Source organism: Anomalospiza imberbis, chromosome 7 (assembly GCF_031753505.1).
Source record: "Anomalospiza imberbis isolate Cuckoo-Finch-1a 21T00152 chromosome 7, ASM3175350v1, whole genome shotgun sequence".
Classification (NCBI taxonomy): Eukaryota; Metazoa; Chordata; class Aves; order Passeriformes; family Viduidae; genus Anomalospiza; species Anomalospiza imberbis.
Genome location: NC_089687.1, coordinates 32,038,459 through 32,060,939, shown reverse-complemented (window position 1 = coordinate 32,060,939; position 22,481 = coordinate 32,038,459). Strand labels below are relative to the sequence as shown.

Sequence of the window (22,481 nt, the reverse complement as noted above, 5' to 3'; positions counted from 1 at the left end):
GATGGATGGGAATTTAATGTCTGTTGGGAAGTACAGACATAATTGTACTGGGCAAATATCACATCAAAATGTGTCAGCTCAAGTTTGCCAGAGTTTGAATATTGGCCATATTTAGTCCTGATTAAATTTCATCTTGCCTTTCAGTTGCTTCTGAATTTGGAGGAACTGATAGCAAAAGTTGTAGGGAGAACAGTTTATTGGTTTACACTGACCTAATGCTTATTGACTACTTTGGAAATCCTTTCAGTGCAAAAGTACTAATGTGGCATAAATTACTGTTTTTCAACAAGTATTCAAGGACAGGATTTCTAGTAAGAATGTTTTGCAGTTTTCTTTACCTCTCTTTTCAAAAAACAGATCTCCTTTCCCTCTTGTTGTTTTCTTAAGATTTGTATTTTCGTATGCACACAACTCCATACAAAATATAAACCCCTGAATATAAAAGGAAAATAATTCTGTTAAAGTGAAAAAAAATTCTGCTGAAGTGAAACAAAATTGTTGTCCGTAAATAAATGCAACTAACAACTATTTTCTGAAAACATCAGGAAAATGCACTGTTAATTCTATGTAAAAAGTGGTGCCAAGTCTATGAATACTTTAGCTGGGAAAAAATGGACAAGGTATGACTCAGATAAACATTCTATTTCGCTGGTGTGTTGGGCTTTTTATTTTGTTTATTTACTTTTGTTTCCTACCAAAACCCCTTTAAGAAGGGAAAAAGGCTTTGTTCTTTTCTGTAAAATATGTAACAGTTGCTCCAGTGTGTTAGCAGGCAGTCAGCTTCTTCATACAGTCTGATACAGTTTTATTATCATATGAAGCTGCATTTGGGTCTCTTTTGAATGAAATAAATAATTAGTTTTCCACCTACTAATTTACTTAGAACCTTGAAGTTTTCCCTGGATCATGCTAATTTCCCAGAGGCAAATCCCTGCCAGTTTTTCAGTCTGCTAGATTAGAAGTGTCCCTTTAAAGTGCTCATCCTGATGGGTTTGATTCAATGCATTTAATTTCACGTAATAAATTCACCTCTCTTTTTAGTGTGAGGCTTGCAGAAAACCTCATCTTCAGAAGAGTCTTTTCTCTTAATCAGTGATCTCACTGGCTAAAATATTACAGGGACTCCTCATCACAGAGATGACTCCGGGATGGATTGAATTGCGGAGGAAGGAGACTGAGCAGAGCTCTGCAAAGGAAAGAGGACACAATCAAAAGCAAGGGGAAATAGGACGTGGGAAAGGGAGTTTCCAGAGCACAGTGAATGAGCAGAAAGCAGGTGTATTTTTGTTTGAGATGACAGCAGACTGTTGGGTTTACATCTCTTCCTGCATTGTTTTGTTCAGCTCTTAAGAGCAGAAGCATCCAGTTGTTTCAAGAGATGCAGCCCCTCCTTGATGTGGCGCTGAGGAGTCAGAATAGTGTGTGAAAGGTGTTCTTATGCTGTATTTTTAATTTTCCCAAAAAGGTGGGAGGAAGGGCCACCTGAATACTGTAGTGTGTGCTGAAATGATGCATGTATTGACATGAATGAGCTCCTAGTAAATCATTTCCATTAACCCATGTACAGATAGCTGACAATTCTGGCACTGTGGGCTGCACGTGTCTATCACAGCTGTGCTGTGATATTCTCATCAGAGAAATAAGGTGAAATAAGGAAATGTTTCTCTGTATCTGAAATCATTGTTTGAAGCAAATACAAAAGAATTTGTTTGAAAAACTCTTGAGTTAGAAAATAATTGGTTTTTTTTTCCCAGCAAAAGCTCACTTGAATAGCCTGATGTGTGATGAAGCTTAGGCAACAGGGTGCTAAATTTTTTAAAATTTCTAATCTGTTACACTTTTTGACTGTGAAGCAGGAGCTTGGTGGAAGCAGCTACATCTGACTAGATTGGGTTAAACTGCCTCCTACAATAAAAGTGACTGTAACAGCCTTTCTCTGTGTAAAAGGGACTGCCTGTTCCCCCCAGGATCTACCTTTTGCTCCTTCGTAATTGAGATTTTTGTAGATGCCTTCTGTGGAAATTGGTTGACCAGAAATAGGGCAGTGGGAATACTGTGGTGTCCTACTTTCCCAGACCCTGTTTTGCTGCTTTGTCCTTGGAAATTGGTAATGTGTTGTGTGTCACTGCAAAGATGTTTGCCAAAGCTTCTCTTAAATATACATCCTAAAGTTTGATTTTGCATTAAAATATTTTAAGGGAGTGCAGAGCTACAGAACTGTGCTGTATAGATAATATGGACTGGCTGTGCATATACAAATGCAGCCAATGCTGATCACCTCTGTGCTTCAGTTTGTTTAAAAATATCTTTTTATGGTATCTGTATTGTCTAAAAGCAGTAAAACATCAATATCTTTTCTCCAAAGGGATTTCAAGGTGCAGCCTCATCTTGCTTTAAAATTAGAGCCATAATGCTGCCACTTTGCCTAAAGATCAGCCTAAATAAGGCAATTTTTAGAAATTGCTGCAGTCTATATCTGTCCTTATGTTCCCCTGTTCCTCACCCATCACTTTGGGGTTAGTGTTGAGCTCCTGGCTGGAAAGTTTTAACTCCCAGAGTGATTCTGGAGAGGGGTGGTGCAAACTTAACCCCCTGCTAAGTGCAAGAGTGAGACTGTCAGTAGTTGTCTGCTTCCAAGTATTTTCTTTTTGCAGCCAGGTAGAATGATTGTATTTGTTGTCCTAAGCATATGTTGTCCTTACCTAAGGTTCTCTTTTCACGATTTTTACAGCTGGTTAGGTATTTGCTGAATTTTCTCAGACCTTTTGTGAATAATATGAGCTTCTTTGCTTCTCAGTTCAGTCATAAGTTGTTGAAAATGAAACATGCAGATTGTACTCACAACTAATTAATGAAGACAAAGTGAAAATTGCACAGGCCAAAACACTTGCAGTGTATTTTGTATTTTAGCAGTGTTCCTGTTCCATTTTAGGGAGGAAAAATAATGTCCTGCTATTAATATTCTGCTTCTGTTTTAAATCAGAGGAGTAGTACATAAAATATCCTTATAAAGAATCACGTAATTAGTTTCTAAATGAGATATTCTGATACCAGTTTGGAATAGATAGAATGATTTGTGCAGAGTTTAGAAAGATCTTTACACATGTATATTCCCATTTGTTCTAGGGTCTATAAATTACTGCACGGAGTATGACAGGATAAAAGAACACTGATAGCTAACAAATGAAGCCTACATTTGGCTGTAGTGGTTATTAATTAGATCTGCAGGTTATTTGATAGCTATGAGAAGCATAATTGAAAACCAGCCAGAGAGCTCACCCCAGTGCCTGACAATAACTCTCCCAATAAAATAGTTCTGGGAGTTTAGGGGTCACCTATCAGGTCATTTTAATGCACTGTGCAAGGCAGCAAGCTCAGTCCTGTGTCAGCGCTTTGTACCTGGCTCCAGAACAAAGGTACCCACAGATGGATGGTGCCTGTGGGGAGGGGGGCTTGGCCCTGCACTAAATCACCCCCCAGCCCTCAGGTGCTGCCACAACTGCCCCTCGAGTACATGGATTTTTAATGAACTGCAGGTGGCTCCTGCTTTTTCCATCCATGCTTTTTCTAGTTTGTCACTGCTATTACTGTAGTTTTAAGAAAATTGTAAGAAGTAGCAATTGGCGTTTGTGGGCAGGAGGATGGCTTTGGTATGACCTTTTTTTTTTTACTGAAGCCAGATGTGTGTTGGCTGTCTAGATTATGTGTTTCATTGATTTCCACCCCCTGTGGCAATACCATTGCAATATTGGATGTGTAGTAAAACCCCTTATTCTTATCACACATTTTTCCTTTGCAGATCAGTGCACCTTTCATATCCCTAATTGTGCTAAGCCAAAAAATATGGTGTTTTATGAATGTAGAAGATGGAAAAAGGGTTGTTCAGTCAGCTAAGACCAAGGAAATGGCACAGCCTGGGTTTTCTCTGCCTGGTTAACAGGGAACTCATATCAGTGTGTGCCTTTTCTGCCATGAGTTTAAACACCTCTGGGCAAGGGTGATAGGAGTCCCGTCTGAAGGAAGGAATTATGGAACAGTTTGATTGTATTTACTGTTTATCCCATAAGATTATTGCTTAACTGGGTAGCTGTCTGTGTGTCTGAGAAGAGTAACTGCCTCCTTCCAGGTGCACAACCACTTTGGCTACAGCAACTTGGCGATTAAAAGGGAAAAGGGTTTAGGGCTGGCAGAAGGTGTGGGAATTCTTCCTGGGCAGTGCCCTGTGTGTTTTCACCACCATACCTCAGTTAATGATGGTATGTGTAGTTTGGCACATACTGGTGCCTGTGAGGGCTCTGGCCTTGACCATGTTAATTAAATCTCACATAAATGGTAACCAGATGACATGCTTGTCTGCAGAATTAAGAACAAATTACATGGACCATAACTGAGATTTTTTGCACTGTTACATTTGTACCCAGCTTACAATTCCAAGCAGTTCTTTGGCTTAATTCTGTGATATGATTTCTGAGTTAGGACAGTGATATGAAGCCAAATTCCAGGCATTAGATATTTCTTTGCAAAGAAATGAGGTGTAAATTCAGTAAAATCAGTTTTACTGACCAGGACTGAAGTAGCTAAATGTGGTAGAAGGCCTTTTTTTCCCTTTGTCTGAATAACTGATGCATTTGTATGAACCTTTATCAGAAACATTTTAATGCTGTAGAAACTGGCATTTCCAGTGGACCTGCCAAGAGAGGAATCCCTTCCTCTGAGGCAGCACAAATCAAATTAGCAAGGACTGAGTTCTTTCTTCTAATTGTAGGAGTTATGTCAAATCTGTTTAATACTGAGATACAGCTGACCCACTTGTGTTTGGCACGTGTCAGTGACCAGAAAAAAGCACAAGGTTCATCCATTGTTTAAGTTTTCAGTTTTGCTTTTGTTAAAAAGCTAACCAAGTGTTCATTCTTTTTATCTGAATTGTTCTTTTCGGCATATTTTATTGTGATTCAAGTATCCTACTGCAGTTTCCGTCATAGTTGAGGCTTAAAATTGTCCTTAAAGGCTTGTAAATTAAGGTATTTATAAAAAGAAAAAGACAGTATTTCCTTTGCAAATTAGGTGTCTTGGATGTTACTGTGACATTGTTAATAACTGAATACCATTAAATAAGTGATAAATTTGCACACTAAATGGATGTGAGGCTTGTGAGGAGGGAGCTGGTCAGGGGATGTCAAGGTTGGAAAGAAGTGATCAGTGCAGTAGGACCAGAGGTGCATACAAAGTCTGAGCTCTGGGCCCTGGGAATGTCCTGCTTTTCACTGGGCTGCAACAACTGGTCTGCAAAACTATGGTGAATGTGGCTGTGTGAGTAGAAAATTGTTACTGTTGGATTCTGGCTTTTCTTCACATGGATTTTGAACGTGTTATCACTTCACAAGCATTTGGGTGGAGGCATAATGAGGTGTCCTCATGTCTCCTGTGCTGTTACTCTTGAGGAGTGCAAAGAATAATTCTTTTAGAAAGTCTCTCCAAAACCAGTGCGTGGGAGTTTCAAGTGACTTGTTGGCAGAGTAAATTCTAGTTGATATTAGCAAATCCAAGTGCAGGCAGGACACAACTCCCTCTTGTCAGGGAGACTCTTGTGTTAGCGCAAAAGATAAAGCCAAAGGCACCGAGAGCAGCGGTTGGGTCTCCTTTAATCTGTGTCTGGATGTTCAGGGGCATGAAGTGAGCACTCCTCTCTGGAGTGGCTGCTGCCTGGGTGTGACAGTCACACAACTGGGGACTCTTCCAGAGCTGCCACTGGAGAGCTTTGTCTCATCAACCCTTGGGATTTCAATCCCTGGGATTTCAGAACACATTTCCAGCCTGGCGCCTGCGTCTGCTCACCGCCCCTCCAGGCAGAGCATCACTTTGGGGAAATGCTGGGGCAATTTCTATACCCACAGGAGAAAGAACTAATCAAAGTTCAGTGTGGCTAAAACCAGCCAATGATATTCTTCAGCTCACCATCAGAGAGTGAAAACAGCACATCTTTACAGGCTTTTTTTGGTTTGGTGTTTTTTTGTTTGTTTGTTTTTTATTTGGAACCCCAAGGTTCTAAGAAAGTGGGGTTTAATCTGGCTGTAACTGAAGGAGATGAGAGGAAGAAAGAGTTTAGCACAGAACAACCTCTGAATTTACCAACAGCTGCAGGAGAGCTGTGGCATTTGCCCTCACTCCTGTGTTTTCTTTTACACTTTTTGTTTTTCTGTTACACTTTTTGTCAGCAGGAAATGGAAAATACTCACTAAAAGTATGAAATGATTGAAAGAATGTGTCTTTCTGAGTATATTTTAGGTTTTGATTTTTATGACTGATTTCAGCTGTTAAAACTAGGCTCTTTTTCTCCTAACTTGACTCCAGCTGTTAAAATACCAGTTTATAACAAGCATTTCTGGTGTTCCTTCTTACAGGCATGAGCTTGAATTTTGTACCACTGCATTTCTTACTTTTAAATACCATTTCATGGTAGACTCCTGACTTGCAAATGATTACAGGATAATAATATTGTACACAGCCTGTTTCCTCTCCTCTGTAGCCTTTTAACTAGTCATTGGCCAGGGGCAAATGACCTGTTTTTCAAGTTTGGGCAGCCACTGGAATGATGCTGGTATCTGTGTAACTGGATCAATGCCTGGAGGAGCTGTTTGGAGCCTGTAATTTGCTGACATGACATAATTTTTTTCCCCATTATCACATGATTTAAAACCCCTCTAGCACAGCAATTTAAAGCAATTTTATCCTTGAAATATCTTATATAAGGAAAAGAAAAAAAAACCATAGTACTTTGTTCCAGGATTATTGTGAATTTTTTGATTAATTCTGTCAAATACATTTGAGTGTCACTGGTTTTTTTGGGTTTTTTTTTTATTATTTTTCTGAAAATATGTATCAGTTTGCTCAAGGAGATGTAGATTTTTTAATAACATTGCAGAGAATCAATCTGGCATGGCTGGTAAGTTTTTGCTGTGTATGTGGTAAACATAAAAGAGGTCATTTTTTTGCATGAATATACAATGTGCCTCATGCATACAATAGATCTAAATAAATACTTATTTCAGAGAGGCCCAACTTGGAGGGCATCTCCACCACATACTGGATTTTTTTGCACTGGGCTCCTCAAGACCTGTTTATTTAAATCAAGGTCAGTGGCAGTAATCTCTTGGTGCAATGTCAATCTCAATTATAGTGAGGATAACATAGTGAAATTGAAGTATGATTTTGGGTAGATACATTTCAAATAATTTAACTTGACATTTGACCTAAATAGAAATACATATTCATGATGAATGGATTCAAAAGTATTGGGATACAAAGTAGTGCAGTGATATTGAACAGTAGTAAATCTGTAACCAAAATACTGGAAAATTTGTTATTTAAAGTATTTTTAAATATGATCCATAGATATTTTAATTTCTAACAACAAATTAACTGTATTCTGGAAATAGTGTGGAATTCTGTTCCTTTTCACATACTGTGAAAAGGCTCCCTAATAGTTTATTTGAGACTATCACGGTGTCAAAGAAACCTTTGACACGGTGAGAGAGAAATTGTGGTTCAGAGCACCTTGAGACTGTTGTTCAAGTGGGTTGATTATTTTCACCATACTTTTTAGTCACTGTAATTATGATCTCTGCAAGACACTGGGTATGGTACGAGCTATCAGAACCTCTAATTAGAGTAGAGAAATATTGTTTAGAAGTTGCAAGGTAGGAAGGTGAAAAGTAGCCCAGTGCAAGTCTGGTGGGAGATGGTAGCTTAAAGTAGTGTCTGGATTCATTTATAATAATGATACACGTAAATATAAATGTGTTGTCCCACTGTCTGTAATCATCAGGTTCTCTGCCTTTAGAAACTCAAGGTGCATCTTGAAATGTGTGTCCCAAGCCAAGGGTTGGATAACAGGACCATCTGTATTATCAGTGTGATACTGCAGAGCACTGTAAATCTCACGTTGTCACAGATGCATTCTTCAAGCTTACACAGAAAGGGGAAAAGATTGCTTTGTAATTTGGTTTCAAATGTGTTTTTTTCCTGTTTTGTTTTGTTTGTTTGTTTTTTTAACTGGTTAGCTATTATATTTGCTGAGCTTGATAAACACTTTTTGACACCTTTGTCTTAAGGGTTTTTGTTTCCCCCTTCTCTGGGGTATATAATTGCATGGTTACCCCTGCCTTTGGCCAGAGGTAGAGATTCACTGTGCAGTGCATGAATAGCAAAGACTGAGCTCCAGGACTTACAAAACTATGGTCCTTAGTTGTGATGCATCATCATGACCTCCTGTTTTCCTTTTTGTCACCAGGATCTGTTTTCACCCTGAAAGTTCAAGTAAATGACATCATCAGCCACCAGTACCTGCCACAAGCAGTGGTAGAGGTGTTTGTTAACTACACCCTGACAAATTCTACTCTTACTGGGAACAATGGAGCAGTGTTGGTAAAAGTCCCCTACAAATTAGGGTTAAGCTTAACTATTGTCTCATACAAGGATGGCTACCTGCTGACACCTTTGCCTTGGAAGACTGCGAGAATGCCAAGTACGTAAGCGTCTTACAGTCCTATTATTAAACTGTATCTGGCAGTAATTAAATTTCTCTCCTAAGCTGTCTGGGTAGTTGCTGTCAGCTGAACACAACTCAGAGAAGTCAGTCAAGGGAGATGGTGCCTGCCAATGCAGATCTAAGGGTGAACGGTCTGTTAAACTTGTCAAAATTCTGATTACTCTAAAGCAGAAAATAGCCCTTTTATGTTGTGACACACAGTGAATTCTTAGTTGGTTTTTTTTTTTTTTGCCTAGAGTTAACAAAGAGCTGTTAATGTGTCCTGAGGAAAATCCTGTTGACCTGAGTAATTCTTGGAATGCCGATGCTTTTTGTCCTCTAAGCAGATATAACCTGTTACAGCTCTGCTTCAGCAGTGTTTCCTCACCGGTTTTCTTGTTTAACTACTGCATGATCCTAAAAAGGCACATGATTTTTTTAAAAAAAGAGACTTTTAAGTCACTTTCTAATGACTTTCTATTCACTTGTTTATCGATAGAAAGTATAAAACAGTAGCAAACATTCAACAGAGGCCTTTCTTCCTAAACACTAAAATAGCTGCTCTGGATAACAGGAGTAATTTATTTAGTCTTCATATGCTCTCTGGTGTATTAACTGCTTTGCATAATAGATCTTTAGATTTGGAGGCCTTGGAGGATTTTTTTTTGGTTGCACAGTGTAGTAACGGATATTATCGTTTTCCACAGTATACTCGTCCGTGACGCTCTCATTATTCCCACAAAGTCAAGCTAATATATGGCTTTTTGAAGATACTGTCTTAATTACTGGAAAACTGTCTGGTAAGTTCTGTGCATGCAGACTGTAACTAAGCACTTTGTGATAGCCATCTGCACCCAGATGGAAAAAATTAAGCATCATTTTCTATAATACCTATCTACTTAAAGCCAGATTTTCTGTTAATTATGTAGCTGTATGAGAGGCTGTGACAAGTGCTAGACTGGAAATACAGAAAGCATGGAGAAAATGGGAGGAAACAGGTTGTTATGCTAAGTGGATTTCTGGAGGGTAATAAAAACATGGTTTGTCTGTTTTACTGTGGCTAAGAAAAAATATTACTCTTTTACAGATGCCAAATCTCAACCGAGTGTCCAGTTTCCTAAATCTTTAATGAAGCTTCCAACAAATCATATTGCAAATGTTACAGCCTATCTGACAGTGCCAGAGCAATTTTTGAAAGTGGACAGCTTTCTCTATACAACAGGAATTATTCTAAATAAATCAGGTATGTGAATATGATGCTTTGGATTTCTTATAAAGAAAGATTATAATATTATAATGCATATGAGTGCACAGTGTTTCAGAACATATGCTTAATTTAAGAGGCCCTGAACCTGCTTCATTGTATTAGATCAGAAAGCTTTGTTCCACAGGAGTGAGCTATAAACACATCAGGTGAGTAATCAGTGTTACTCTGTTTTGGTCCATGCAGTATGAGAACATACCTTCCTGCATTGAAATACAACTTCACAATCTCCTTTTTACATTTATATGTATGTATATGTATTTATGCTCAGGATTTCACGAGAATTGGAATTGGCTTAGTAAACACTTAAAAATGCAATTATAACCAGAGTGTACAGTAGGTGAAGCTAAAGAAATCAGTCAAACAGCAGCAATTAACTTCTGCTGTGGAGTTCCTGCATTTTCACTGGAGTGATTGGTTCTGGGAGTTAGAGCCAGCACAAAGATTGCATGGAAGCTCCTGCTTGGCTCACAGTCAGGCTGGGCAAGTTTGGGACCAAGTGGTCCCTGTGTGTACAGAACACAGCTGTAATAATGTTTTCTGTGCATCTGTTTCACCGGAGAAGCACTAAGTGGTTTCATGAGTCGTAACTCTGCTCTTACACCATTGGATTTTGTTAGTATTTATCATTCTATCTGGTAGTTTTTTAATCTGCATGAGTACAGTAATCTCTGGTAGGTTGTACTGTGTGCAGTTCCATCCTCCTTTTGTTCTTTCTTTCTATTCCCAGTGGATCTGAAGCCATGAGGCTCTTAAATTCATCGTGGTGCAGGAAGAGGTCACTACATGGCTTATTTAAAGTCATCATACTCTATTCTTTAATTTTCACTCCATTAAAGGCAGCATATATACTTACATTTTGACATAGATATTTTAAAATCTTTCTTATCTGTATTTCACCTCTGTAAATGGAAGGCAGAAGGAAAGACGCATAGGAGAATAAGCAGTGTTTATCCTCCTTGAGTTTTCCCTTCAATCTGTCTGGCATGTGTTTTAAATTATTCATATACCCCTAAAGGAATAGGCTTCCTTTTAGGGCAGGTGGAAGCTAATTGATATCTGATGTGCCAGGAGCTCTCTCACAACCAGCTTCTGACAGCCTGCATAGATTTAACATTATTCTGCTACTTAGTAATTCTGTTTCAGCTTCTCTCACCATCCTGTCACACTGGGCATTCTGGAGCATTTGCAAACTGGTGAAAGGAAAACAAAGGAAAGAAACTTTCAGCCTGCTTTGTAAATGCAACATTTCCTCTGAGTGCTTTGACAAGACTCATGATTAACTATTCAGTTAATTCTGGCTGCCAAATTAGGAAATTAATCCTTACAGGAGAGGTTCCATATGCTTTCAGTTTCATTCAATGTTATGTACATTGTGATTATACCAAAATTCTTGTATGATCTGTATTTCACATCAGTTAGGGGTTTTGTAATCTGATTATCTGAGGGGAAAAATCCTTCCCCCTCCCACCCCAAAACAAGTTTTGCCTCATGGTTAGTTCTATGGTCAGCATAGAATCCAGATGTTGCAAATGTGTTTCTCTTATAGCACTGGTATGGAAATGACTCTGTTTTGTTTTAATCATAAGTTGTTAGAAGTTCAGAAGAAAAGTAATGTTGATTTTTATTTGGTAACAGCTGACTGTGTAGCTGAATGTGGATGAGGACTTGCCTTTAGCAGCTTAATTCTTCATTTATTTCTTTTAAAATAAACAATGAAAGGAGAATTACGAGATATTTCTTGCCTTCAGGTTTCAAAAGCATGGAATTAACTCCTCTCGCCGCCATATGTGTAAGTGTTCTTTTGGCTGGGAAAGAACTGAACATAAAGGGTCCCATTCAGGTTACACTTCCTCTTCCCACAACTACTGTAAGATCAGGAGATGCTGTACCTGCCTGGACGTTTGATATGAAAATTGGTAAGTGGGTTATTTGTTATTTTGCCTTCTAGCACATACCTGTATGTTTGGGCACATGGCACTGTGGGTCATGGAACGGTGATGGCATTGTTCTATGAAGGGATGGTCAATAGGTGGTCATTTATTTTAATGGACTAGCTTGAATTGTTCAAAGGTATTTCCCTGCTTTCATTAATTCAAAAAGCTTTAGTAAAATTCATTAGCATTCCTCTTGCCTGCATTTAGTGCACTGGATTTTTATTTTCATGGGAGGCTGAGTGTTCACAGAACATATATTGTAGGTGATGTTAAATTTCAAGCCTAGTAATTTTGTGAATTCCTTCTTACAAGAAAGCAAACCAGAACTGAAGGTTTGGATGCTTTGTTTCCTGGAGTATAGCTCTAAAGATCCTCTGACGCTAGAACTGGAGTAGATGTTGCTTCAGTTAACAAAAACAATTCAGAAAGTGAAATGAAGGGGAAATAAGAGTTATCCAAGGGAACAACATAGTTCTTCCAGTATGCAAAGAAGAGTCTGGGGATTAGTCATTCTAAACCTTTTGTCATCCCTTCACATCTAATTTTAGTCAGGAGTGAGTAATGAGCTATGTCCATGTAACCCATTTAGATGACCTGTATTAGGTGTGGGTGCATTAGTGTCCTGATTGTCCTACATTGCACCTCACACTCACCATCACACTTGAAATATGAATATATATTGAATATATAGGCTTGAAATATGTGAGTGAGTGAAATCTTGCTCCTTATGAAGGCAAAAAGCTTTTGTGCAGTGTTTAAGAGTACAGGAGAGGGACACCAGCTCTAACAAAGTGTTGTTGACATGTTCAAGAAAGAAACTGATCAACTTAAAGGAAAAAACCTGAAGAACATGGATTTGAATTAAGGACGTGCTAATAAAATTTGGCTAGGCTGTCTTGTGGGGAAAAAGTAAATGGGATAAGTTTTGGCATAGAAGATTAAGTCTGTCTTTACACCTAGAAGACTGTAGAGGGGTAATTGGTGGAAAGAGATGGCACTTTAGAGGGTTTTAGTCTGAGGTGGTAAAATATCACCGTGGGTTTAAATTTCTTATTGCCACAACCACTTTTTCCAGCTCCTGTGCTCATGCTGCTTTTTTACCTCCCTAAACAAAGCAAATTCAATGCTGTTGTTAAACAAGGAGTTGACAGAACTGGAGCAGCACAGGATTGGGTTAGAATACAAACCAGTGTAAGGTGTTTATGTGCTTGTTGAGGGTCCTACTCGGCATCCCTACATAGGCATGTTGGCCTTGGGACTAAAACAGGAGCCAGGAACGTGGCCTGCTGATCCAAACCCCAATAAAACCAGTTGTTTCTTCCTCTCCAATGGGATGTACTTTACAGAGATTCCATAAAGGCAAGCTGTTTGTAATGGATGCTCTCTGAGGTGTACTGTTCACTGCTGCATGCTGAGGAGAGGGGCAGAAGGATGGTGAAAAAGGACAGCAACTTTTGGGGCATAAATTAACTTGTACTTTTTCTCCCATTTCTTCCTTTCTAACAATAAGAATTTGCAATTGTATTTGCTTTCTGGATGTTTATTCTTAAGTATGTTCCTTTTATTTTTTTACCTTTGATCTGACACACGCAAGATGACTTTTTCCCAAGGTAACTGAGTAATAGCAAGGCATGTTTTAGTCAAGGTTCTGGTGACTGAGGGCAACTGAACAGCTCAGCTCTGCAGCTGGCATTCCATAGCATCGGTAAGGAGCAGCAGGCCCCCATCTGAGCTGAATGCAGAGCTCCTGCTGCACTCAGTAATGAGGCTCTGGACTTCAAGATGCTGCATGCGGGATGTCCCCAGCAAGGCACTGACACAGTTTTTAACTCTGAAGTCCTTGGGTAATGTGTTATGATGGTAATCAGAGCTCCCATGTCAGCATTGAGAGTGGCAAGGGAACAGGTTTGTGTGTGCTGTGGTGTGGGTGACCCATATGCAGCAGGAAAAAAATAGAATCTGCTTTCACAGATCTGCCTGAGCAGTGCTCCTGGGGCTCACTCCAAGTGGAGTAGTACTGAGACTTCCTGGAAAATGAGCTCTGGTAATTGTACTCAGCTGCTGTAAATGCAGAGTTTGTTCATCTGTATTGAGTGTGGCTTCCTTCTTACGAAATATTTTGCTGCATTAGTGCTAAAAGTACTTTGTGGATTTTAAAAGAATTACAAAAAACAGAAAGATTGCATTCAGCATTAAATTGAAAATTATATCCTTCTGCTTGAATGACAGTAAACCATACAGAAAATGGGCTTACTCATGAATTACATTTTAATATTATTTCTTAATACCAAGTATTTTCTATGTAGTATATTGGGGGAAGATGTAGTTTGCTGAAAAGGACAGCAAACATTGTATAGTTTCTTTTGGATTTGTTCAGTCAAGATAGAACTTCTGGAGACCTGAAGTTATTTTTGCCTTTTATACAAGATTTGCTGGTATTACTCCTGACTCTGGACAAGATTTCTCAGGTGGCTGAGAAAGCACTTTCAGAGCTCTAGGTGTTTGCTGCTGCCTTTCCCCTCTGCCAGCCATCACAAGCACCAGGAGAAGGCCGATGCTTTATTTTTCCTCTGTGTGCCTTCATCTGTGGCAGGTGTCCATCCTCATCTTTACCCCCTTGGTTGGGAGATATTTACTCTTCTTTTGCTGAAAGAAGGGTCTTGGAAGAAAATCAAATTGAAATTCATATAATATAATATAATTACATGAGTTATACTGTTTTCATACTTCAATTACTGGTGTTTTTAAAAAGCTGGTGGTTCTCTCTACCTCTCAGTATTTGCAGGTTGAATATGGAAGGTTGGTTATATGAGGCTGTTTTCTGTCTTTTGAATTTCACAAATGACCCACAATAAATGTTTAAATGAGTTAAGTATAATTCTCTCTCTTCTACTAGATGCTTTATTAATTGTAGAAGCTGGCATACCATAATACCTTTCCTTTGCATTGCCAAACAGATGGTGTGGAATCTGTGTCCTAACAATAGCACTTCCTTGGGCTAACTGAACTGTTACAGCCTCGGGGCAGGGAGGAGAGAAGCATTCAAGACAAACATTGCTTATCCTATTGTGGCTTAATAGGATTAAAATGTTTTCCCACTAAGTTCTGCTAGCTGATGTTAAACTTGTGTTCATATGCATCAGTTACCTGCTCCCTCATTTTTTAGTCTTGGCCTTCATGCATGCTGAAGGCTGTATAATAGGCTTTCTCAAATTATTTATGTGCATATCTGTGAAAGACAGTTATTAATAGGAAATGAATCATATTGAGTTTACTTCTGCTGAGTAATGTTGATGCTTTGTTTCAAAGTAAATGGCTACAGATGGGTATTTGCAATGAAATTGTCAGGAGAGGAAATCTGCCTGTTTGGCAGAAGCTGTGTAATAAACAGTGGCTAGGTTAGAAGTTTCAGTTTTTCCTGTGACCTTGTATATTTTTGATAATGACCTAATTGCTGATGGTTTGGGGTATAGAAGAATCCTGCATTGCATGTGCAATGTTTTGTCCTCTTTTTTCCCCCCAGGTGCTTGGGTAAACCGTGGGCTGGGAATGGTGAAGGAAGTGGATGGCCAGTTAGTATGGACATACACTGCTCAGCACTTGGGCTACTGGATAGCAGCTCCACTGCCTGGAACAAGAGGTATGGCAACAACCGGCCAAGCAATTGCTGAATGCCCCATGGAAGGCTGTCAGTTTGATTGCTTCATTTAACAGCAGGAAGGGAGAAGTGACATGCAACTTCATCACTTGCATAACTTTTGTTTGAGTCCTTACAGTGATTTTCTTGCATGTTTTTTAAATTCATATGAAGGGATCTGTCAGAGAAACAGTGTGGCTAATTGCAAAAACAGATAGCGCTCTCTGGCAGGGTGCTAAGTAAAAAATGTAGACCACTTTTCTAAGTTAGTTTGGACAATTAATACAAATATAATTTGTCTGGAATGAAGTAGATGTCATGGTAAGCTTTTAGTATTTGAGTTGAACCTGTCATTTTCACCTATCCTGCTGAAATAACAAGGTGAAAAGGGAAGGATGAACATAATGCCATTGGAACACAAAATCACTGGAAAAGTACCGTTCAGTTTATTAGCTCTGCACATCAAGTGGAATCATTTGGTTTTAAGAACTAATGCTTGTCTGGTTTTGTTTGATAATCTAGAATCCATTATTAGTGCTGTTTCCAAGGACATAACAGCCTATCACACTGTGTTCCTTACGGCCATACTGGGAGGAACTGTTGTCATTATCATTGGATTTTTTGCTGTTCTTCTTTGTTACTGCAGGTAAGCAAAAGAAGCTCCAGCAAGCTCATTATGAGTGGAATTTGAGGTTGATAAAAGTCTTTTGAGGTTAAGACTTGTTTTCTTAGCTAAACTGTGATGTGTAGCCTAATATTTTTTTTTTAATTACAGTTGTTACAGAACTTCATTTTAAGTTTGTGATGTCACTACAACTTCTTAACCAAAGTCTAACCTTCAGCTTTGGTAGTCAACAGTCCAGTATTTCCTAATATGCTCTGCAGTCACCTTGCTTCTCTTTTGCACAGGGATAAATGTCGTCGGACACAGAAGAAGGAAAAAAACTCAACCAAGCTGGAGGTCATAAAAAAAGACCAGACAACATCAACAACTCATATAAATCACATCAGTGCTGTCAAAGGGTCTTTAAAGCTGGAGGATAAGTCACAATTATATACAACGAAGATTTCTTCATACAGCCCTCAAAGGAGGCTGTCCATAGACACAGAAGATGGAAAATCACAAGACAATTTTAAAATCTACTCAGAGGATGCTTCTTATCAGTCATCCTGTCAGACTGGTCAGGCGGGAAATTCAGTGGAGCCTAGTGCTGGAGTGAGGCTTTTACAGCAGCCAAAACTCAGTAACAGTACAATTTCCCAGGCTCCGAGGGACATTCCAGACCAAAGCAGGTACCTTTCACTGAAAGAGGAGATGTATGGGCTCTCCCATATCCCAGAACATCTAATGCATATTTACAATCAGCCTATTGCTATTCTTCAAACCTCAGACCTTTTCCACTCCCCAGAGCAACTGCATCCTGCTAAATCAGCAACTTTGCCAAGGAAAGGGCAGCTGGTGTACGGCCCCATGATGGAACCCATGAATCGTGACAGTTACATGCAAACACTCCCCAAAATGCCAGTGCACTCTCATCCCCAGCCTTCTGCCTGCATAGATGAGAACAGTGCCCTGGATGGTGAAGAGGGCTTGCCTTCCCAAGCATCCAACTGGGGCCGGTACACCAACAGCTTACTGGAATCTGTCTCTGTTCCTGGGACACTGAATGAAGCAGTTGTAATGACTCCGTTTTCATCTGAACTTCAAGGGATTTCAGAGCAAACATTGCTGGAGCTCTCTAAAGGAAAACCATCTCCGCATCCTCGAGCATGGTTTGTGTCCTTGGATGGAAAGCCAATTGCTCAAGTGAGGCATTCTTTCATAGATCTGAAAAAGGGCAAAAAAACTGAGAGTAATGATACTAGTCTGGACTCTGGTGTGGATATGAATGAGCACCATCCTAACAGGAAACTGGAGAGAGAGAAGACTTTCATTAAAAGTATGCCACATTCTAAGATTCTTTACTTGGAAGATCTGGATCTGAGTGGCAGTGAAAGTGGGACCACTGTTTGTACTCCAGAGGACCAGGCTGTGAGACACATTACAGAAGGAGGGAACGGGCCAGTCCTAGAACAACATAATGAGGAAGGTCTAAGGAAAAAATCGCTACCAGGAAGTCATGAATCTGGTATCCCTTCTGCTAAAAAAAGGGATCGACCACCTCTCATGAAAAGAGATAGTAAAACCAATATCTGGAAGAAAAGAGAGGAGAGGCCGCTTATTCCTATAAATTAAAACACAATGTGCTTTGTGCTGTTGCTCTCCCTGCTGGTTGTTGACCTCTTGCCTGCTTCTGTAATTCTGCAGTGTTGGGTTTACAAGGGAAATGTTGTTTTCTAGTATCAAGAAAAGTTTCATTTTTTTTAACATACAGATTGAGTTACCAAACTTCAGCTGGGCAATTGATATTCCATGTGAATTGAAAACAGGGAAATGCTACTATTAAACTTTTCCAGTTCCTAATTTTACTGGCAGTATGAGGAAGGCCCACGTTTTACTTAGCCTGTCATTCTTGGACACACTTTTGGGAATGCACAGTGAGAAATGTAGGCACATGATTTAATTTTTTTGTACTTGTTGCTAATGCAATGGTAGCCTAGTTAAAGCCATTCCTAGCCTTGTTCCTAATCAACGTGACCATCTGTACAGTATTTTATATGTGAACTTTTCTAGCTGTCTGTTACTACTTCTTTGTATAATGTGAAATGTTTCATCCGTTGGTCCCACGACACCAGCAGATGAGCTCTGCTGGATTTGTCAGCAGAGCTCTATAGCATTACTGCCCTCCCTGTGTGCCCATCCATGTGCAATTCCATACAACACTGGGGGAAAAGGAAATGTGCAAGTGTGGCCACTGCAGTTCATAGTCTCCACTATCTTAAAGTGTTGCCCATCTGCTTTGTTTAAATCTGCTTTGTTATGGCCCGTGGATGTTGAAGACTCTCAGGGGCTATGAAGGGTCCACGTCCAGCAGAAAAGGACTGGTTCTGGTAGCATTTGGAGCTGCAGCCACTCCTGATCCCAGTGTCTTGTTTTGGCTTCTTTGTCAGTGAACATCATCTTTTCTGTATGCTGTTGGGCCAGCTGTGCTCCAGAATATAGCCTTGAATCTCTGCCTATTTCTAAGTGAGGGTTTGGCCCATGATGAAGTGTGCAAGATTAGACAAATTATGCCTTGGAAAGAGTTTCTTGAGCAGGAAAGCTCGGCACCGTTGCTTTTTGTTTTATGTTTAAAACAATGGGAGATCATTTGAGGTTTATGTGCCTACATTTTGCCAGCCTGAGCTGCTTTTGTCTAGGTTTGCAGAGGAGTTAAACAGGCTTTAAAAGTTGGGGGGGACGGTTATGAGCATGAGACAGCAGATTGCAAAAATTTGGTCTATAATGCAATATAAATACTACTTATGACTCATCTTAGAGTTAAATTTACCAAAAGTCATGAATGCATGAATTGTAACTAAGATATGTATAGAGGAAGGAAAGGCCATCAGAATGTTCTTTAATTTTAATGTTCATCTTGTCAAAGTGATCATTTCAACTTTGGCTAACAGAAAAATGGATGCATCTCTTAATGTGCTTCATATAGTTAATGGAATGTATTTCTGTGGCTTTGAGGCTGTTTCCCTGATGAAATAAGTTCCAGCATTTTGGCTTTGGCAGTTTGATTATAAATAATCCTAAAAAGACTTTATAAATATTTCCCTTAGAGCTTGGTTAAGAGTCTGTACCGAGACCTAAACATACAATGCCTGTATTTGAATTGTGATGTGAATGGACCTTGGTTGTCTGCCCCGTAGTACACTCAAGAGTTGGGAAGTATCCTATGCAGCTGGGCTTCTGGGAATATTTGCTCAGGAAATATTACTGTGAAATATGTCTGTTGTGTTGGGATTGTCAGTTGTCTGGTGCTGTTTCTAGAAGAAAATGGAAGGTAACCAGGATGGTACCAGCAATGCATCAGTCCAAAGTGAGCATTTGCTTCATGAACAAAATGTTCCTATTGAGTTCACAAGTATGAAAGTGCAAATTAAGTTTGAGATAGGTGTGTGTGTGTGGTGGGTTGACTTTGGCTGGATGTCAGGTGCCCATCAAGCTGCTCTATTGCTCCCCTTTCCCAGCTGGACAGGGGAGAGAAATTAAGATGGAAGACAACTCCTGGATTGAGATGAAGCAGTTTCCTAAGGCAAAAGCAGAAGTTTTCGTGTGCACAAAGAGGAAAAAATTAGGTTTGTTCTCTACTTCTTATCAGCAAGCAATGTTAAGGCTGCTTCCTGGGAAGCAGGACTTCAACACTTGTAGTGGTTGCTCCAGAAGGCAAACCTTGTAAGTAACAAATGCCCCCACTTCCTCCTCCTTTCCTTAGCTTTTATATCTGAGCTGATGTCATATGGTATGGAATATCCCTTTGGTTAATTTGGATCAGCTGTCTTAGTTGTGTCCCCTGCCAGGATCTTGCCCACCCCCAGCCTGCTGGTGGGCAGGGAATGTTGAGAGTCAGCACTGATGCTGTGCCAGCCCTGCTCAGCAGTAGCCAAAACACTGGTGTGTTACCAACACCTTTCCAGCTCCCAAGGCACAGCAGTGGGAAGGCTGCTATGGGGAATGATCTCCAGCTCAGCCACACTCAATATCTGTGGGCATCACCATCACAGGTAGGAATATCAGCTCCCATGCCTGGAGCACCTCCTTCCCCTCCTTCAGCATTGACCTTGGTGTCTGCAGAGTTGTTCCTCTCACATGTTCTCACCCTGCTCTTCGCTGGCCACAATTACATCTGCACAATAACTTCTTTTCCTTTTCAAATCTATTATCACAGAGGTGTCACCATCATTTCTGACTGGCCCAGCCTTGGTCAGCAGCAGCTCTGTCTGGGAGCTGCTGGCATTGGCTCTGTTGGACATCAGGGAAGCTTCTGGTGGCTTCTCACCCCTGTAGACAACCCCCCCCCCCCGCCCACACTATCAAAACCTGGCCATCCAAACCTAAAACACATGGTGAAGCCACTGTCCCCCTGCAACACGTGGAGTGCAGATAATCCACCTGCAGCCTGTGGAGGATGCCTGAAGGAGGCTCTGAACCCATGGGAAAGCTGTGCTGCAGCAAACTCCTGGCAGGACCTGTGGAGACAAGAGGTTTCCTGATAGCACCTGTGGGGGACTCACGGTGGAGGCAGGCTGTGCCTGAAGGACTGCACCCTGTGGAAAAGTGAGCCATGTTGGAGCAGTTTGTGGAGAACTGCCCTGGAGAAGAACTCAAGTTGGAGAAGTTCATGGAGAGCAGCCTCCTGTGGGAGGAATCCTGCAGTGGAGCAGGGGAGGGACTTCTGTTCTTGAGCAGCGGCAGAAACCACACATGGGGAACTGACCCATTCCTGTCTCAGAAACCCCACGTGGTGGAACTGACCCATTCCTGTCTCAGAAACCCCACGTGGTGGCACTGACCCATTCCTGTCTCAGAAACCCCACGTGGTGGAACTGACCCATTCCTGTCTCAGAAACCCCACGTGGTGGCACTGACCCATTCCTGTCTCAGAAACCCCACGTGGTGGAACTGACCCATTCCTGTCTCAGAAACCCCACGTGGTGGCACTGACCCATTCCTGTCTCAGAAACCCCACGTGGTGGAACTGACCCATTCCTGTCTCAGAAACCCCACGTGGTGGAACTGACCCATTCCTGTCTCAGAAACCCCACGTGGTGGAACTGACCCTGTCTCCCTGTGTCACTGCAGGGAGGAAGTAGAGCTGGGAAGGAGGGAGGGGTAGGGGGGAAGGTGTTTCTAAGATTTATTTCACTTGTCATTATCCTGCTCTGGTTTTGTTGGTAATAAATTCAGTTAATATCCCCAAGGTGAGTGAGTCTGTTTTGCCTGTGACAGTATTCAGTGAGTGATCTCTCCTTACCTCAGTTCAGGAACCTTTCATTGGATTTTCTCTCCTCTGTCCACTTTGTGCAAGGGATTGGTAAGAGTGGCTTTGGCGGGTGCCTGGCATCTAGCCAGGGCCAAACCACTACAGTGTGCAAATAAGTTTATAATTAAATTGGCCTAAAGAGCCTAAAAGAGGTTTAATTATGATTCATCTGTTTCAGATGTGAAGAAAGATGGCTTGTCATATTAGCATGCCTTTGGTTCTCTTTCTAGGTAACAGGAATTTTGTTTTCCAATACCAAATACATTTTCACAAAAACATTTTTTTAAATGTACAATTGTACTGGATTTTTTAATATGACTTTCTAGGCCCAGATATTGACCATTTCATCCTTTGCTTTGTTGTATACATTAGTAGGAATAAATTTGTATATGCACATTTCTTCTGAAAGCTGTCCTTGAGGTTCAATATTGCCCTGTTTGCAGAGTTGCGTTGGTTCTAATAGCTCCCTTTTCAAAAAGAGATTATTACACATTCTGTTGAACATAATAGAAAATCCCTGACAAGCTAATGGTTTTGAGGAATTCATATTAAGTTCATATGTCTTTACTTGAAATTTTGGTCACTTACAGTAATAGTTCAGATTTTTTAAAATGCATTTTTCCATGTATATACTAAAAAGACCTAATTTCTCGAACTTACTTGTATCATCAAAAAATACAGACTACTATAAATGGCTTTATTTACATGAGTTCAAAGGAAACAAGTATGGCACTCCATTGTTCTTGTTCTCTGACAGTAGGTATCTGGTTGTCAAAGAAAAAGGATTAGAAATATAACTATAAAATTATTATGATTTATATTCAAACAGAATATTTCAGAATATGAGTCTTTACATTCCAGCTGTATGTTGGAATTTATGCATTGGAAAAACCTGTATTGCCTGCTAGAGATTAGAATTCTTTTTGGTTTTATATCATTAAAAAAGGAGTCTGACTATGCTGAGCTCCAAAAATTTTAATTCCACAAAACATTCTATGTGATGTGTAATGTGTGGAGAAGACAGAATGTCACAGTGAAGTGTCACAAACTAATGGTTTTCTATATTTCTCTATATGATTCCAACTTATGAATTTTTAGGAATTACTGAATTGAATTTATTTTTTAAGATGTTTTTCCTGTTGGCCATTTGTGACATTAACAGACTGCTAAAATGCTGGTGCCAGAATTAGTCCTATACAAAAAT

The 22,481-nt window shown here is 40.1% G+C and overlaps 1 protein-coding gene across 3 annotated transcripts in view; it reads left to right on the top strand.

Annotated features, from left to right (window-relative positions):
• FAM171B (family with sequence similarity 171 member B) overlaps nt 1-17,624 on the top strand; it is a 31,342-nt gene extending 13,718 nt beyond the window's left edge. For all 3 annotated transcript variants that reach the window (XM_068196399.1, XM_068196398.1, XM_068196397.1), the window contains exons 2-8: nt 8,291-8,524; nt 9,235-9,327; nt 9,615-9,770; nt 11,543-11,710; nt 15,252-15,368; nt 15,888-16,011; nt 16,275-17,624. In XM_068196399.1, the coding sequence (XP_068052500.1) occupies nt 8,291-8,524; nt 9,235-9,327; nt 9,615-9,770; nt 11,543-11,710; nt 15,252-15,368; nt 15,888-16,011; nt 16,275-17,601 (2,219 nt within the window). In that variant the 3' untranslated portion in view covers nt 17,602-17,624. The remainder of the gene's footprint in view (nt 1-8,290; nt 8,525-9,234; nt 9,328-9,614; nt 9,771-11,542; nt 11,711-15,251; nt 15,369-15,887; nt 16,012-16,274) is intronic.
• The last annotated feature ends 4,857 nt before the right edge of the window (nt 17,625-22,481 follow it).